Raw genomic sequence first — 19773 nt, 5'->3', positions numbered from 1 at the left:
GTTGGAGTTCTGTAGGGTTTGAAGAGATTACAGAGTTAGGGAGGTGGTGAGTCTATGCAAGTATTTAAAACGAACAGGACAATTTTAAATTGAGATGTTGCTTAACTGGCGGCCAGTGTAGGTAAGTGACCACAGAGATAATAGGTGAATGGAGCTTGGTGTTAAGATATAATGTAGGTATTAGAGTTTTGGGCAAGTCTTGCTCGTTCCTTCTTCATTGCTGGGTCAAAATTGTGGAACTCCTTTCTTAGCAACACTGTGAGTGTTCTACACACAGAGAATTGCAACAGTTTAAGAAGGCAGCTCACCATCCCCTTCTCCAGGGCATTTAGGGATTGGCAATAAACATTAGCTTAGCCAGTGACATGCCATATTCAATGTGCAAATTCTTTTAGAAAAGAAAACTGATTGGAACAATCCAAACTTGGAGTTTCAGGAAAGATGATCGCAGGTTTGGGAAGCAACAACATTTTGAATCAGTTTGAAGAGGAAAGGGAGTTCGGTGATTAGGTGGTGCTTTGCAAACCTAAAAAGCGTCAAGGCTGAAAGAATTTGGATTCTGTAAATCCGGAACAAAGACAGAAGTTGCTGGAAAAGCTTAGCAGGTCTGGCAGCATCTGTGAAGAAAAAAAATCAGAGGTTAATGTTTCAGGTCTGGTGACCCTTCCTCAGAACACAGGGTTGGTTGTAGGACCAACAGACTGGCAATGCCAGATTTACAGGAGAGGGTGAACAAGATCTGAGGAGAGAATTAACAATGCCTGCTAATATGGGAGCTGGAACAGAAATTGGGTGGTCAGCTGTATAGTGGAACTGGGTCAAGGGAACAGGAATGGACAAGGTGGATTTGAAGAAAATCAGACAAGAAATAGAGTTCAGAGCTAGGGCAGAGGGAAAAACCTCAGAAGATTTTGGTTCACTTGGCATCAGCAAGGAAAAGAGAGAGAAAGCAGCTGATCAGATTATTTCAATCCTGGTGGACAAAGAATTGGCATTTTGTCATTGAGGAAGATCCTAGAATAATTCATTCATCAGTTATGGTTGATGAGTGAATGCTATATGTGGGGCAGGAGTAAAAATCCTAAGATTCTATGCAACCACTCGTGAAGTGCATCCAAATAGCTCATAGTGAACATGTAGCCATTTTGTATTTATTCAAATGAAGAAAAGCAAACTCAGCCCAAAGAAGTAATAAATTCCCCCCTCATCTGCTGCCAAAATCCTTTTACATATTTCTTTCAGCTCCAGTCTCAATGACTCCAGTTTTCTCCTTGTTGGCCAACTGACCAACATCCTTTTGTTAAATACCAGTTTATCAGAAAATACTGTGCTACTCACATGTATTTCTGTAGCATATTGCTCCCCCAACCACCATCTGACTTACCCTGTTTTCACCAAATTTTTTATATTGGCTTTTGCTTCCCCAAAGCCTAAAGTTAAAATTTTTTGCACTTTATATCCCATCAAAGCCTCTTTTGTTTTCATATTTCTGTAATCTCACCAACTACCCATTGCCTCCCTGCAATTCTGTTCATATGACTCTAGTCTCATGCATAGATCCACCAATCATTTGTCATGCCTTTAGCTGACAAGGACTCAATCTCTGAAATCTCCTCATTAAGGCCTTCCTACCTCCCTCTTGAACTTTAAGATATTCCTGGAAAAAATTATTCTTTGTCCAAGCTTTTAATCACTGTTCCAGACATCCCATCCTCTCATTCTTTGGCTTGCCTCAGAGGCATAGAGAACAACAGCACAGAAAAAACCCCTTTCAGCTCATCACGTCCGTATTGGTCAAAAACAACCACCAAATTATTCTAATCGCATTTTCTAGCACTTGGCCCATAGCCTTATATGCCTTGGAATCACAAGTCACATCTAAATACTTCTCAAATGCTTTTGTCACATCTCAATGTCGTATTTTGCTATCTCTCTTTTATGTTAAAAGACCTCTTTAAAAAAAAATCAGAAGCAGTTCACAAAATTAATAGAAAATGTGGAAAAGAAACTGGGCATCTTAACCTTGCATCTATTCCAAGCATAAGCCTTTCCATTCCCTTATAATTCTTTACTCTCCTACTTGTTCAGCTTTTCCTCAAACACAGCTGTATTATTTTCAGATATCCTCAGTTACTCCATTAGTAACATGTTCCGTATTATAATCACTGCCTGGATTCCTTATTGGATTTTGTTGTATTTGGGCCTGAAATGGTTAATACTTGACTGAGCAACACCTACTGTGATGATCACACAGCAACTTGGTCAGGGTAAAAAAGGCACTTGTAGGAGACAGACCTGAGGCTGGTGTGCTTCTAACAATCTGCGTAGTAATGTCTGTCATAATCACATCATCATCTGTAAATAGTTGCAGCAATGCAATTAAATTCATCTTGTCTACTCCACAAGGCACTTCTACTTAGACCAGAAAAGCAGATATCTGACTGACAGACTACTTCAGGTTTGAAGGAACCTAAGCACAACACGGTGGCAATGTTGGCACCCTGCCACAACATAATGGGAAGCATTGTCGAGCACTATTTCAAAATAGTGCCAACTCGGAGAATATCTAGCCCTTGGTGGTACAATGACCAATAAGTTGCAATTGGTTTCGCCAAATTCACCAAGAACAAATGAGTGATAATGTATTCACAACCCTGTAACAGGCCCAGCACTGTGGCCAAGAAGACATATTTTGAAAAGTTCAAACATTTTGCCATTGTTGTTGATGACACACTAGTGTATGATGACTGATTGGCCATCCCAACTTTACTTCATGAATTCAACCAGGGCAAGTTTCACCAAGGACACTTGGAGAATCACCAAGTGCTGGACCAGAACTCTGGTAACACTGTGGTGGCCTGGGATCCCCAGGGATTGAGGAACTTATTACTGATTATCAGACCTGTTCCATCCATGGGGCAGAATAAAGTGATCCTTCAAAATTCAGTAGATTCCCTACCAGACCTTGGGAACGTGTGAGGATGGATTTGTTTGTTTTCTGCAGAAAGACTTAACGCATCATCATTAGTTATTTTCTTGATGGATTGAGGTTAAGAGGTTACATATGACGACCACGGAAACAGTTCTGAGTCTTGCATGAAACTTATGCACCGCGCAGCATCCTTGACATGGTCATTTCACATAACAGGACACTATTTGTGGATCTGTGTTTCAACCACATTGCAGCCAGTTCTGCACATGAGCACATGACAAGCTCACTGCAGTATCCACAATCTAGCAGGGAGGCTGAACAAGGGATCAAAGGGTTAAATCACTCATGAAGAAGAATTCTGATTTCTGCACAGCACTGTTGGATTATAGGTTCTTCCTACTGACAGAGCTACCAGTGGGCAGAGGGCTGAAGATGGGGCTTCCTATACTGCTTAGGAAATAGTTTCCATGATTTCCTGAAGGAATGAATGATTTTACTGTCACATGTATTTGAGAAAATACAGTGAAAAGTGTTTTGTCACGACAATCTGGCACCATTTTGGATTACAAAGAAGTTACTCAAATAGAGCTTCATCTTCTGTTCAATTGACAGAAAAACATAAAGGTAGGAAAACAAGAAATAATGTTCAGCCCGTTTTTGTCAAGTATGGCTCTGGGTGTTCTTTAGGTTTCCAGGGTTTCTGTAAGGTGTTCCAGAGTCCAGGCTGTAATGCGTCCCCGTTCCGTGTCCATCCAATGCTTGAGGAGCCCCGAGCTCCACTGCCTCCACATTGCCAACATTGGTAGGAATTCCAGCCTGGGCCCACTACACAGCCAAAGCTGCAGCCAGTGCCTCGCTGCCTTCACCATGAGTCCCGCTCCAGGCTCCTCCACGGTGACACCTCCTCCACTGCCAACAAGAAGAAGATGAAGAAAAAGAAAGAAGACAAAAAGGAAAGAGAAAGAAGGATGTGGCTGACTTGGAACGGATAGGCTCAGGAGCCCAAATGCTACCTGCTTTGTCTGCGTTGCCATCTTGGTGACCAAATGGTACATGAAAAAGAGAAATTCTATCTCATATTACAATGATTGCTATCATGTGCACAAAAACAAAGTTGCTGGAAAAGCTCAGCAGGTCTGGTAACATCTGTGAAGATAAAATCAGAGTTAACATTTCAGGTCCAGTGACCCTTCCTCAGAATGTTAATTCTGATTTTTTCTTCACAGATACTGCCAGACCTGCTAAGCTTTTCCAGCAACTTTGTTTTTGTTCCTGATTTACAGCATCTGCAGTTCTTTTGATTTCTATCATGTGGACAATTTGCCAGACCTAGGAAAGGGGAAACAGGTGTGGATCAGGGTGTAATTGTCCATGGAGATGTGAAACAATGGAGATGGTATATTGTCCGTACAGGTGAAGAGGTAATATGAAGGAATAACAGGAAACTCATCCTATTACAATCGAAACCATTCACATTATTTATTGAGACGAACTGAATAGTGAACGTAGGAACAGAGAGAAACCACAGACCTCAGATCACCCAGAAGACAGTCCAAGTCAATTACCTTATACCCCAAAAATTATTATCCTTCCCCGACGAAAGAGAATCCATTCAGGGAGAATTGTGAAACCTCCAGATTGTCTGAATTTGTGAAGTCAAAGATTGGGGAGGTGGTGTATTAATAAATGCAAACATATAAATAAATGTATAGCTATACAAGACTTGAGGGGAAAAGGACTTTGGGAGAGATGTTGTATGCATCTGAAAAGGTTTATACTTGATTGTGAACAAAAACAGAAGTTGCTGGAAAAGCTCAGCAGGTCTGATTTTTTTCTTCACAGATGCTGCCAGAATTAATGTTTCGGCTCCGATGACCTTTCCTCAGACCCTGTCCTGACAGTCTCTCTAGTAAAGTAGATCATAATCATAAAATCTGTAAATAGTTGCAGTAATGCAATAAAATTCTCATGGTTTACTCAGCAAAACTCTTCCAATGCAGTCTAGACCACTTCAGACTTGAAGGATCTCACATAAAACAGATAAATTTTTAATATTCATATATTTATGGCTCCTAGTTTCAAACTCATCCCACCAGCCCCCTCCCCAAAATGGTGGAAGGGTCTTCTCTACTTATACCCTGCAAAACAACATCCAAAATTTTAAACACTTCTACTGTTTACTGGAGAAAAGAGAACCATAGAATCTCTACAGTGCAAAACGAAGGCATTCACTTACCATAAATAATTTCAAAGAAGGTCTGCTATGTAAAATAATAATATAATAATATACTGTCTGATCTTTTAAATTTAGAGCTTGTTTTGTAAGGTTTTCAAATGTAATTTAGTTGAAAATGTAATTTTTTTTAGAAAATGATTATTTGTGTCTAAAAAAGTGCTGATTTTATTATTTTTTGTTCTACTTGATAGGAAATGTTTGATGTTATCCTGGATGAAAATCAGTTGGAGGATGCATGTGAGCATTTGGCAGAATACCTTGAAACATATTGGCGTGCGACACACATTCCCAGCAGCGCACCACTGAATCCTTTGCTGGGCCGAAACCTAGGTAGTACCGCACTGTCAACATATCCTTCAGCTATCTCTGGGTTGCAGGTATGAACACAAACAATGTGGTTACCTGTGGAAGTAATGGGACGAAGTAAGCCATGAACTGTATTTCAACACAAATATCTGAACACCTCAGACACTTGTACCAATGTTAAATTGTTTATCATAATTAGGATATTCCTCAAGCTGTGGGGTGTATTTCAGGTCCATGCAAAGATAAGAAATTTCTGTCATCTAAATGCTTTATATTATGCTTGCATAGTGGTGGTATCTGTAAGTGCCACATTTATTTCCTGTCTCCTTCATATCTTGCCATCAGAGAATCATAAAACACAGGAGGTCAGAAGGCCGATTGTGCTTGTGTTTCATGTCAGCATATCATAGAACAAAGTAAATAATCACTTGTGGATGATTTACTTGAGTGCTTGTGTGAAGAAATACATTGATCTTTTGGCTTGACCTAGAACATCTGCCAACTGATTAACATGGATTTGGTCAATACCTATAGTATCCCAATCAGAGGTGATGTGCTGTTAATGACATAGACTTGTGCCAGTTGTACTGGAATTGCTTGGGCATAAATTGATGACTTTGATGATTACTTGGTATGCAGACTGACATGGATTCTTCAGATCTTCGTAAAAGCTCGTGCCAGATTTCTGAGTTACTTTTAAACAGCATTTGTGGACAGACTGTACAGGATGGTGAAGCTACAGAGCAGCACACTTTGTGCTGTACAGGTTCTAACCTTTTAGCGTAGTACTGGCATATGACTACTGAGGCTACAGTTATATCACAGCTCATTGCAAAGACTCATCTACTTATTCATTAAACCCTACCGCTATGGAAGGAACAAAGCAGTCAATCTTAATTGGTTTACAACAACCAATTTGTCTAACACCTTTAACATAAGAAATGCCCCAGGATGCTTAACAAAACATTGTAAAACTAAACTTGACACCACCCATCATAAGGAGACAGAGGTCAGGTAATAAAAAGCTGGGCCAGAAAAGGAAATGTTAAGGAAGAAAAGGCTAGAGAATAGTGAGTCATGATAAATTGGTGTTTTTCAGACTGTAGGATGGTAGACTGTGGTGTACTCTCAAAAGCCAGTGTTCGTATCACTGCTATTTTTGATTTATTAAAATGATGTATACGATATATCCTGTATAAATAAACGTGAATGTTGGAATACAGAATAAAATTTCAACATTTGCTAAAGGTACATAAGTTGTATTTGTGGCAAATGGAGTGCCAGTTAGATGGAACAAGACCTAGGCTAGCAGACTGGGCAGACAAGGGACAGGTGGAATTTAATACAGTGAACTGTGGATTGATGTAGTTTTGGCAGTAGGAATATAGTGAGAAAATAGTGGGCGCAGTTTAACGGCTTCCTGAGGCAGATTTGGAAGGGTGTTGCACCTAGACTCTGCCAACAATTTTTTTCCATTCATTTGTGGGATGTGGGTGTCGCTGGTTGGCCAGCATTTCTTGCCCATCCCTAGTTGCCCTTGAGAAGGTGGTGGTGAGCTGCCTTCTTGAACTGCTGCAGTCCACCTGCTGTGGGTTGACTCTCAATGCTATTAGGGAGGGAATTCCAGGATGTTGACTCAGTGACTGTGAAGGAATGGCGATATATTTCCATGTTAGGCTGGTGAGTGACTTGGAGGGGAACTTGGAGGTACCAGTGTTCCCATATATCTGATGCCCCTGTCCTTCTAGATGGAAGTGGTCATGGGTTTGGAATGTGCTGTCTGAGGATCATTGGTGAATTTTTGCAGTGCATCTTGTAGATGGTACACACTGCTGCTACTGAGCATCGGTGGTGGAGGGAGTGGATGCTTATGGATGTATTACCAATCAAGCGGCTGCTTTGTTCTGGATGGTGTCAAGCTTCTTGAGTGTTGTTGGGGCTGCACTCATCCAGGCAAGTGGGGAGTAATCCATCACACTCCTGACTTGTGCCTTGTAGATGGTGGACAGGCTTTGAGGAGTCAGGAGGTGAGTTACTCGCCACAGTATTCCCAGCCTCTGGCCTGCTCTTGTAGCCACTGTGTTAATGTGGTGAGTCCAGTTGAGTTTCTGGTCAATGATAACACCCAGGATGTTGATAGTAGGGGATTCAGTGATGGTAACACCATTGAATGTCAAGGGGTGGTGGTTAGATTGTCTCTTATTGGTGATGGTCATAGCCTGGCATTTGTGTGGCGCGAATGTCACTTGCCACTTGTCAGCCCAAGCCTGGATATTGTCCAGATCTTGTTGCATGTGAATATGAATTGCTTCAGTATCTGAGGAGTCACGAATGGTGCTGTGCATAATGCAATCATCAGTGAACATCCCTACTATTTACCTTATGATGGAGGGAAGGTCATTGATGAAGCAGGTGAAGATGGTCGGGCCAAGGACACTACCCTGAGGAACTTCGGCAGAGATGTCCTGGAGCTGAGGTGATTGACCTCCAACAACCAAAACCATCTTCCTATGTGTCAGGTATGACTCCAACCACTGGAGCTTTTGCCCCTGATACCCATTGATTCCAGTTTTGTTAGGGCTCCTTGATGGCACACTCGGTCGAACGCAGCCTTGACAGCAAGGGCTGTCACACCTCACCTCTGGAATTCAGCTCTTTTGTCCATGTTTGAACAAGGCTGGAATGAGGTCAGGAGCTGCGTGGCCCTGGCAGAACCTAAACTGGGCGTCACTGAGCAGGTTATTGCTGAGCAGGTGCTGCCTGATAGCACTGTTAATGACACCTTCCATCACTTTACTGATGATCGAGAGGAGACTGATGGGGCGGTAATTAACTTCAACCTCTGATTAAGTCTGGTGTGGGATAGCTCCTGGGTGGCAATTAATCCCCACTTAAGAGCCTCATCCCACCGCCACTGGCATGAGGGGAGGGATCCCTCATTCTTAGGCACTCAAATGTATGAGCGAGGGACTTTTAAATTGGAAGTAGGGGCTCTCATCTACAACCATCCCTCGACTCTTGCTTCTGAAACTGTCACAGCCCGAAACCCCTTGTGACCTTAACTCTCCAGGTCGGGGGATGGGGTGCCTAGTGCATGAAAACCAAAACCTAAATATGTGGGTGCACAAGTATTTAGGACTGCTTGCAGAACGTTATGTATTGTGAGAGGAAATGTGTTTTAAGAAAAGGGAGATTATGATTCAGTTTTATGGACGTTAGTGAGATCACATCCTTTGAACAGTCCTTGTCTCCTTATTTAATGAATGATGCAAAAACATTGGAAGCAGTTCAGAGAAGGTTCTGGGCTAGTTTTCTTTTGAGAAACCATTGAACAGAATAAGCTTGCAACTGCTGAAGATAGAAGAGTAAAAGGCTACTTGATCGGATTATAAGTAAAACCCTGGGAAGTCTCAACAGGTTGGATGTAGAAAGGATGCTTCTCCTTGAGGGAAAGTCTAAAATAGGGTTCACTACTTTAAAATAAGTGGTCATCTATTTCAGAAAGAGATGAGGCAAGGTTTTCTTTCTCAGAGGATTGAGGGTCTTTGAATTCCCTTCCTCAAAAGGCAGTGGAAGAAGAGCCTTTGAATATGTTTAAGTTGAAGACAGCTAAATTCTTGATAGCCTTTCCATTTTTGCTTTTTGGGGGTAGGCAGGAATATGGTGTTGTCAAATCAGCCATGATCCTATTCATGGTTTTGCCTGACAGCTGGCAGAAAGGGCAGTTTCCTCGTGATGCTGACATTTTCAGTATGCTGCCTACCACCACAAATCCTGAAACTGTCTCAGCTGATTATTGCAGGACTCCACCAGAACCATGGATGCTTTGAGATGTCAGGGGTTTGCTCTATCAGCTTACTTGTGGGTGCATGGCTCTCGTTTGCGTGTTGCACTTGTGTGTAAGTGTTACAAACTGGAGTCATGAGCCATGTCATCGACACACAGCCCTTGTCACCTAGTTCTACACCCTTTTGTTCCTGTGATGGCTGCAATGCCACTGATACCAGAGGGTTTCTGCAGATCAGTATATTGTGACTGTCACCAGGAATTGGTTATAGATGACCTGCATGATGCATTGTCCGTAGACATATACCAGCTGAGAGGAATTTCTTTGTTTTTCAAGTGCCTCAAGTTATTTTGTCATGCACTTGGAATCAATGTGCAGGTAGTCACTGACACTTTATACCACACAGAAGACTGCAATCCTTCCAAACTCTTAAGCTTTGTTCACTGGCCTCTATCTGGCTAAAGTGAATAAAATGAAGTTAGTTTCCATTGTATAGTGATCTTCCTTATGCACGCCACCATATGACATGTTGCTGATATTTGTTTAACAACCACAGTCTGGAAGGAACCTGATGCATGTAAGTTTGAGGCCATGCTCAACTTTCACAGGCACTGGTGATGAGCTCTGAGGTTGTAGCCGCTAGGAGATTCTACTTTGTGAAACACAGGTACATCAAACATTGGTCATTGCTGGGGTTCATGTAGAAGTGTTTTCTGAAAACCCAGATACACCTTCCAGCTGAGAGACCCTGTTCTAGCAGCTTCTTTTTGAATTGTTGCCGTCTGTACAGTGAAAGTGCACCAGCACCAATCCCTTTAACTCACCCTAACACAGGTTTGGTTCAAATTTATATGGTGGTGCCTGTTACTGATGCAGTGTTTGACAGTGCATCTTCAGAAAAACTGTTCTACTCTGAGGTATTGTCATTAGCAGATTCCTGTTTTTGAGAAGGTCATAAACAATAGAGAGAAAGGACAATTAGTGTGGCACAATAACAAATGAGAAAAGTTGTTTGTTGTATTGTAATGCAAATGTAACACAAAGGGAAACAATACACCTGATTGCAAACTAGAAAACCATGAGCAAAAATGGATAATCAAATCTGATCTGAAGTAGAAACATAAGAAAAGGAGTTATTGTAGATCATTCACCCCAATGAGCCTTCTCTGCCATTCAATATGATTATGACTGATCCTCTATCGCAAGGCCACATTCCACTCTGTCCCCATATCCCTTGATGCCTTTAGTGTCTATAAATCTATCTGTTTCTTTATTAAATACATTGAACAACTTGGCCTCCACAGTCTTTTAATGGTTGAGGATTCCAGAGGTTCACCATTTTCTGACTGAAACAATTTCTCTTCATCTCTGTTCTAAATGGTCTGCTGCATATCCGGAGACTGTGGAATCCTGTTCCAGAACACACACACACACATATATAATATATATATTACACACACACATATATAATATATATATTACACACACACACAGAGCCCCAGAGGCATTTCACCGCCAATCCAGTCTCTCCAGCCCTGTCAGCATTGTATATGGTTCATTGTGATCCCATCTCATTCTTCTAATCTCCAGTGTATATGGTCAACCCAGTCTCTCCTTATTCAACAAACCTGTGACTTCAAGAATTAGCTTGCTGATGGCTCTATGGTAAATATATTTTTTTTTTAAGTAAGGGAGACTGAAACTGCACACAATACTCCAAGTAAATGAAATGAGATAATGAGCTGAAATTACATTTCACTCAGCCAACCTTCAAAGTTTCCCAGAAACTTCTATTAGCAAAATATCAGCTAAGCTTTGTACATGCCCATAAAACTGTGCTATTATTTAAAATACAAAGGATTCAATATTTGCCTCATAAATTGCACTTCTTGACTAACCAAAAGCACAGTTTATAGATGGGTGGAAAAGGTGAGGAAGACAATTTAGACAGTCAAAGACACTGAAGTGGAGATGATCATTTGGGACATGGGAGGTGGAATGTTTGCCCTGTCCATGGAAAGCAGGAATGAGACAGTGAGGTGATAGATGGAGACCATGCTGCATTCCCAGCCAGTCCCATTGACAGCTTTCCCACCCAATATCAAATGGGCAGTTGATCTTACAGTCTTATTCTGCTGCCACTGCAGGGACTCCATGCAAGAAGTAAACTCGTGAGAGTTCTTGCAGACTTCCAGGGTGAGAGGGTGGTTAGAGGGGAATGGAGGGGCGAGACCCTAGTTCAACGTCAATTATGAGTGATCTTGGGAGTCAGCAATGGAAATAGTGGGGTTCGGTCTGAGACCTACCTCTGCTCTTACACCGGACTCTCTCCCCGACACCTCTCCAATAGTACTGCCTCTGATTGCAGTGCAGAGTCCTTGACACTGGGGCAGGTCCACTGCAAGCCTATGAAGTGCTTGAGTGGGACAAGATGTGGCAGACCTTTCAGAAAAGAGGCAATGCAGAGCTTGGCTGGGACAAGTGCTGTCTCCACAAGATTCCCCCTCAGGCTTGGATGATGTCCAAGTTAAAAGAAAAGAATAGTTGAGCATCTTTTCTGACCAGGCATGTTTGGGCAATAACTGCCATTTCCCAAGAAGCTGCTACTGGTTCCCTGTACAGGAACTGTAAGCATTATCACCCAGAGAGTTGTTAATCTGTGGAATTCCTTGCCCAGTGAAGTAGTTGACGCTACTTCAGTAAACGTTTTTAAAGATAAGGTAGATTTTTTTTGAACAATAAAGGAATTAAGGGATACGGTGAGAACGCGGGTAAGTGGATCTGAGTCCATGAAAAGATCAGCCATGATCTTATTGAATGGCGGAGCAGGCTCGAAGAACCGGACGGCCTACTCCTGCTCCTAGTTCTTATGTTCTTATGTTCTATCATTGTTACTTATCTGTACCAAGCAGAAGAAAACAATCCCAATAGTAATGGGTCAGGCATTTTTTTTACAACTCTCATTACCATGACTACTCGAAGCAGACAAACCCAGGGATGGGTAGTCTGTGCTTTGGGTGGGGCAGGGGAGTGGGGGTGGTGGAGGGGTGTGGGATGTTGTAATTTGGGACAGGAGATAGCTCTCAGTGTGAGGAAGTGATGAGAATGCTGGCCAAAGAAGGAGTAGCAGATGGACCGGCTCATAACACCATTATGTGTCTTGTTGAGTTTGATTTTGGGATTTTAATTTTCCCAACATTGACTGGGATTCACTTAGTGTTAGGGGTTCAGATGGAGCAGAATTTGTAAGGAGCATGCAGGAGGATTTTCTAGAGCAGTATGTAAATAGTCCAACTCGGGAAGGGGCCATACTGGACCTGGTGTTGGGGAATGAACCCAGCCAGGTGGTTGAAGTTTCAGTAGGGGATTACTTTGGGAATAGTGATCACAATTCCATAAGTTTTAGAATACTGATGGACAAAGACAAGAGTGGTCCTAAAGGAAGAGTGCTGAATTGGGGGAAGGCCAACTATAGCAAAATTCGGCAGGAGCTGGGGAATGTGGATTGGGAGCAGCTGTTTGAGGGTAAATTCACATTTGATATGTGGGAGGCTTTTAAAGAAAGGTTGATTAGAGTGCAGGACAGACATGTCCCTGTGAAAATGAGGGATAGAAAGGGCAAGATTAGGGAACCATGGATGACAGGAGAAACTGTGAGACTAGCAAAGAGGAAAAAGGAAGCATACATAAGGTCTAGGCGACTGAAAACAGACGAAGCTTTGGAAGAATATCGGGAAAGTAGGACCAATCTGAAATGAGGAATTAAGAGGGCTAAAAGGGGTCATGAAATATCTTTAGCAAACAGGGTTAAGAAAAATCCCAAAGCCTTTTATTCATACATAAGGAGCAAGAGGGTAACTAGAGGAAGGGTTGGCCCACTCAAGGACAACGGAGGGAAGTTATGCGAGGATTCGGAGAAAATGAGTGAGATTCTTAATGAGTACTTTGCGTCGGTATTCACTGAGGAGGGGGACACTATGGATGTTGAGGTTAGGGATAGATGTTTGATTACCCTAGGTCAAGTTGGCATAAGGAGGGGGGAAGTGTTAGGTATTCTAAAAGGCATTAGGGTGGACAAGTCCCCAGGTCCGGATGGGATCTATCCCAGGTTACTGAGGGAAGTGAGAAAGGAAATAGCTGGGGCCTTAACAGATATCTTTGCAGCATCCTTGAGCACGGGTGAGGTCCTGGAGGACTGGATAATTGCTAATGTTGTCCCCTTGTTTAAAAAGGCTAGTAAGGATAATCCAGGTAATTATAGACTGGTGAGCCTGACGTCAGTGGTGGGGAAGCTGCTGGAGAAGATACTGAGGGATAGGATCTATTTACATTTGGAAGAAAATGGGCTTATTAGTGATAGGCAGCATGGTTTTGTGCAGGGAAGGTCATGTCTTACCAACTTGATAGAATTCTTTGAGGAAGTGATAAAGTTGATAGATGAGGGAAGGGCTGTGGATGCCATATACATGGACTTCAGTAAGGCGTTTGATAAGGTTCCCCATGGTAGGCTGATGGAGAAAGTGAAGTCGCATGGTGTCCAGGGTGTACTAGCTAGATGGATAGAGAACTGGCTGGGCAACAGGAGACAGAGGGTTGTAGTGGAAGGGAGTTTCTCAAAATGGAGAACTGTGACCAGTGGTGTTCCACAGGGATCTGTCTTGGGACCACTGTTGTTTGTGATATACATAAATAATCTGGAGGAAGGTATAGATGGTCTGATTAGCAAGTTTGCAGATGACACTAAGATTGGTAGAGTAGCAGATAGTGAAGGGGACTGTCGGAGAATGCAGCAGAATATAGATAGATTGGAGAGTTGGGCGGAGAAATGGCAGATGGAGTTCAATCCAAGCAAATGCGAGGTGATGCATTTTGGAAGATCCAATTCAAGAGCGAACTATAAGGTAAATGGAAAAGCCCTGGGGAAAATTGATACACAGAGAGATCTGAGCGTTCAGGTCCATTGTACCCTGAAGGTGGCAACGCAGGTCGATAGAATGGTCAAGAATGTATACGGCATGCTTTCATTCATCAGACGGGGTATTGAGTACAAGAGTTGGCAGGTTATGTTACAGTTGTATAGGACTTTGGTTCGACCACATTTGGAATACTGCGTACAGTTCTGGTCACCACATTACCAAAAGGATGTGGATGCTTTGGAGAGGGTGCAGAGGAGGTTCACCAGGATGTTGCCTGGTATGGAGGGTGCTAGCTATGAAGAGAGGTTGAGTAGATTAGGATTATTTACATTAGAAAGACGGAGGTTGAGGGGGGACCTGATTGAGGTCTACAAAATCATGAGAGGTATAGACAGGGTGGATAGCAAGAAGCTTTTTCCCAGAGTGGGGGACTCAACTACTAGGGGTCACGATTTCAAGGTGAGAGGGGAAAAGTTTAAGGGAGATACGCGTGGAAAGTTCTTTACGCAGAGGGTGGTGGGTGCCTGGAACGCGTTGCCAGCAGAGGTGGTAGAGGAGGGCACGATAGGGTCATTTAAGATGTATCTAAACAGATACGCGAATGGGCAGGGAGCAGAGGGATACAGATCCTTGGAAAATAGGCGACAGGTTTGGAAAGAGGATCTGGATCGGCGCAGGCTTGGAGGGCCGAAGGGCCTGTTCTTGTGCTGTAATTTTCTTTGTTCTTCTTTGTTCTTTGTTCAAACTCACAAGCCCAGCTATTAAATCCTGGATACATCAAAGGCTGAAATGGACATGCAAATGCCTTGGTAGCAATTAAAATACAAAGTAGACAGTTAGTGAATAGCAAGGGTTTGTTGTTCTGCAAACATTGGGAGCTTAACCTGAGCACAATTTATAGTGGATCACATTAAACTTTTCATAGATACTCTGAAGGAATCAATTGGGCCAATATTGCTAAATGAAAATGGAATTACTGAATGGGAAAAGTCCATCTAGTTCATCGTTCATCACCTTGATAGTCGTCTTACACAAAGATAATGGAATTGTTCTCTTCTCATGGCAATGGATAGCTGCTAGTCTGTAACAAACCTATAATTAGCATGAGGTGGAGAAAATAGCAGAGGTGGATACCTTTGAGAAACATGGTTCCAAAATCCCTTTTTCTTGCCCAAGCATTTACATTTAATACACGTTCACATCCTGGAAAACTTATGTACCATATCATCCCATGCTACTTTCTAATTTGTATTGGAATGAACTTGTACTTGCTTCTACCTTTGAATCTTTGGATATCGATTCCATAGATTGACCATTTGCTCACTGAAATATCGTCATTGAAGTTTGACTGATGTTTACATTTCCCCACTCCCCACCCCTTCAATCACAGGCCACATCGACTGCTTCAACTACTCTGGATCAGTCAAACTAGCTTCATCAGTATAATAGTTTTCTGGGCTCCAGAAACTCTTAAAGTACTTATTTTGTGTAAGATAAAAATGACCATTCAAAAATAATCTCACAAACTGTATCAGATTGTAATAACTTCCCACTCATGGTCCTAAATTTGGTGTATAAGGAAGTCTGTTCCACTTTTCCATGCTAAGTTACGTCCGTTCCATTAATCTAACTCTACCTTTTGCATTAACTAGGGCCAGCGGATGAGCAACAGCAATCACTCTGGTGAACACTTACCTGAAAGAACACGCCTGGTGCACTCTGATGAAAATGGTCACAATGACAGGGCACGGAAGAACCGTAACCGCTTGTCTTCAGGTTCCCAGCACAGCCGAGGCCAATACCCACTCATGGAGGAGGAATATTCTGATCCCTATCAGGACACATACAAATCAAGAAGGAGTCATGGATCACCAGGAGGCCACAGCCACGATTCTCAGCACAGGCTATGAAAACTGTTGCTATTCACTTACAAGATGCGAAATAGAGAAGTTTTTTTTTTAAATGAAAAGTAAATCCCTGCCTTGCAACATGTAACTCGTAAACAGGGAAGTATCTAGGCAGTATTTACCAGTTTATTATTGAAACAACTCTGTGTGATTTTGGGAAAGTCTCTTTTCTTTTCCTTTTCCAGCTGGCTTGCTCATAAGGAAGGCACTCTGGTGAAGTGTTTCACAAACACCTTCCTAGATTTGGAAATATGGAGAATGTGCAAGTAGTCTGATCTGTGTTACCGTGCGTTTATGGTCACTGTGCCACCGATCACACCTGCAACTATATATTTTTAGCACATAAAATGACCACATATTAACATGGTGTTACAGCAGATACTTGCTCTGTTGCAATACCAACTTAGCCCTACAGTGAGTGGGACCTTGAGTCCAGGCAGGTTCCTAGCACTTAAGCTGCCGAAAACTTCCCAATGCAGTGACAAAGCTCCTTTAATGCATAATACTCCACACAATTTCTTGTTTGCAATATATGGTATTGCAGTACAACCCTGCACTACCATTGTTTCAACAAATTTTGCTTCAGCGTATGATTCCAGAATTTACACAGCTCTCCATTGTGTGTGCAGCACAGTTACTTGCATGAGATAAACAACAAGTAACTAATCACAGATTTACAGGCAAAATATTATTTAAACTTAACAAATTTAGCTTTTATGCATTTGCTATTTGCGTATAGTTTTTGAAAGATATTATTTATAAAGAATGAATTCAGGCCGTACATTATCTTGCTAACATTAATTCCTATAATTTTCATGTCTCGAGAATTCAACGCTATTGTTAGCAGAAGCATTCGTCCACCAAATTCTATTAAGTTACAATCTCTTACCCGGACACCTTGTATAGTGATGTCCATTTATTTATCCCTCAATTTTTGAAAAAATTACAAGCTTAGACAATGACATGACAATAAACCTTCAAAATACTTTGAGTAACAGAATTCAATTTAACACTAGTAAAGATCTTTTGGAAATACTTTGGAACAGTAATAGAGCAACAGACGGGTTTTATTGCAGGATTAAAAATTGGCATTAGTCTGGTTTATTAACCTCTGGGAATACCTTCCATTTAAATTGCTTCAGATTGTGCAGAAGCTTTTGGTATCCTGGCTAATTAATAGTAAGCTGTATATACAGTGAGCATTGTCACACTTTGCCAAGCAAACATTGCATAGTTTGTCATTCGCTTTATTCTTCTCTATTTGATTATATAAAGTGATTGCTCTCGGTTATTCTTTAGGGAGTCTGGAATCTCCTCTTTACATCTGAATGTATATGATAGCGAAACAAACAGCAAGTTAACTCCCTTCTAACACAAGATTTACACAGCATGGCCAGCTAGAACCGGGATAGAGGGCAGGGAGAGTATTGGGTGTGGGGAGGGAAAAAGGGAGAAAACATCGTGAAAAAGTTTATTTGACAGTGTGTTTGGTTTATGGTACAGCTGAGGGAAATACACAACTTCAGGACATCCCCAAAAGCTTTGCGGCCAACTTAAGTATGTTTTTGTCTTAACGGGTCATCATTGTTGCAGCGTATAAAATGCAGCAGCTAAATTGCACGCTACAAGCTCCAGCCAAGAAATGTGTGACAATTATCTTAGTGATCAGGCTTGATGGGAAAATAATAGCCAAGGCACTGGGGGAGAATTTCCCTGTTATTTCTTTGAAATAACACCTTGGGAACATGGACATTGGTTTAACATATTACCCATGCTACACTGCCCTAGAAAGTCATTGTAGATTTTGTGTTCAAGACGCTGGAATGGGACTTCAATTACAGTTTTCTTGAGTCAGAGGTAAGAGTGCTGGTACTTTATAATTAACCTGTTCAGAGATATTATAACATTCCTCTAGAGCATGTGGGACTTGAACCCAGGCTTCCTGGATCAGGGTAAACGACACTACTGCCGTTAGGACCCTAAGAGGTGAGAGCTCTGTCAACTGAGTATAATTGTGGGAAGATGCTGAGGGAAGGGCGTTGGGTGGTGAGTGACTGGGACTATAATCTAACACATCAGTTGATGGTTTAGGTTTTCTACCATTAATTGATCTTGCTTATGGGAGAAATAATGGTGAGTGCTTCTGAGAACTAACAGCTTTTCATATTCCTTACATAACCTGAACTACAATATGTGTATAGGCTTAAGTAAAGACAAAAGAGGCTATTCTGTTAAAATCTCTTTATAAAAAGAAATCCAAATTTCCAGATAATGGCTGTAAAGAATGTCATGATGAATATTCACATTTTGAAACATTTGCAGTAACAAATGGCTAAAAAAACACTTTTTTTCACCTTTTGTCGGCAAGTTGCCCTCTCAACCATGGAAAGGAACATTCCCCTTTACTTACAACATATTTCACTCTCCATGGAATTAGAGTCCTTATAGCATCAGCCAAATGAACAATGATGCCCCAAGCATCTGATACTTGAAACTCCAAGTTAACTTAGATAATCACAGGATGTTTCACAGTACTGCACAACCCCAGATCAGTGCTGCCTTAAGAACAGATAATTGGTATACCATTGGAAACCGAAAGGTTTAATTTGCTTTTAAAACTTGTTCACTGACAGATTCTCACTATTTCCTGCCTTCCTCTCTTCAACCACTCCCTTTGCTGCATTCCCCACTACACTCTCCATTGCCTTTTGTTCTCTTACTGCTTCCGTCACATTTTCACTAATCTCTTCTGCATTCTGCATGGTCCCTTGCTGCTGGTTTGCTTCCAGAACAGAGTACAGCAGATGAAACAAGGGGAATAGGGAGAGTGACAGGAGAGGTGAGGAGAATGGCAGAGGGAATGGAAAGAGTAGCATTATGAATCTAGAAGAACTGGGAGGGGAATGGGGAGAGTGAGTGGAAGAGGGTAGTTGTGGGGGCGTGGGAAGAGAAGGGAAGGGAAGGCGAACAGAGAGAAGAATGGCAGGGCAATGGGAGGAGAATGGGCTGAGTGATAAGGGGACCAGGGACAGGGGCAAAAGGAGGTAAGGGAAATGGAGACAGTAGCATCTCAGGTTTCAGGATGAAGTAAGTGCTTGAAGAAAGTATATGTGCCACTGGTTGGAGTAGGAGCTGACATCCTGATTTCCATTTCCTATTTGTTAGTGTCAGGAGGTAGTATATAATTAACAGGTAATTTTGACACCACTTCTTTAATAACAGATCAGTTGAATAAAACGTTGTTTAAATTCACTGTACACAATGGGATTGGCATGCAATTTCCATCGATAACCTACGTCAATACATTCCTATCCAGTAAACTCTCAGGAAGGTTCATATCTTCTGCTAACATCAGGCCTTAAGCCAAATCCGTTTCTCTTTTTTGTATTTACTCACGAGATGGGGGCATCTCTGGCTAGCCCAGCATTTATTGCTCATCCCTAATTGCCCAGAGGGCAGTTAAGAGTCAACCACATTGCTGTGGATCTGAAGTCACATGTCAGCCAGAACAGGTAAGGATGGCAGTTTCCTTCCCTAAAGACATTAGTGAACCAGATCGGTTTTTCCAACAATCGATAATGGCTTTGAAAGTGGAGTTGCAGGTAGACAGGGTGGTGAAGAAGGTGTTTGGCATACTTGCCTTCATTGGTCAGAACACTGAGCAGAGGATTTCAGACATCATGTTGCAG

The 19773-nt window shown here is 42.0% G+C and overlaps 1 protein-coding gene across 1 annotated transcript in view; it reads left to right on the top strand.

Moving 5' to 3' along the window:
* The window catches only part of cacnb4a (calcium channel, voltage-dependent, beta 4a subunit), a 44369-nt gene extending 28282 nt beyond the window's left edge, over positions 1-16087 (top strand). Inside the window, exons 7-9 of the mRNA XM_048599249.1 lie at positions 5360-5545; positions 8883-8891; positions 15830-16087. Coding sequence (XP_048455206.1) covers positions 5360-5545; positions 8883-8891; positions 15830-16087 — 453 coding nt within the window. The remainder of the gene's footprint in view (positions 1-5359; positions 5546-8882; positions 8892-15829) is intronic.
* The last annotated feature ends 3686 nt before the right edge of the window (positions 16088-19773 follow it).

This window comes from Rhincodon typus, chromosome 7 (genome assembly GCF_021869965.1).
Source record: "Rhincodon typus isolate 14 chromosome 7, sRhiTyp1.1, whole genome shotgun sequence".
Lineage (NCBI taxonomy): Eukaryota > Metazoa > Chordata > Chondrichthyes > Orectolobiformes > Rhincodontidae > Rhincodon > Rhincodon typus.
The sequence above is the reverse complement of the archived record's forward strand: the minus strand, read 5'-3'. Positions and strand labels throughout refer to the sequence as shown.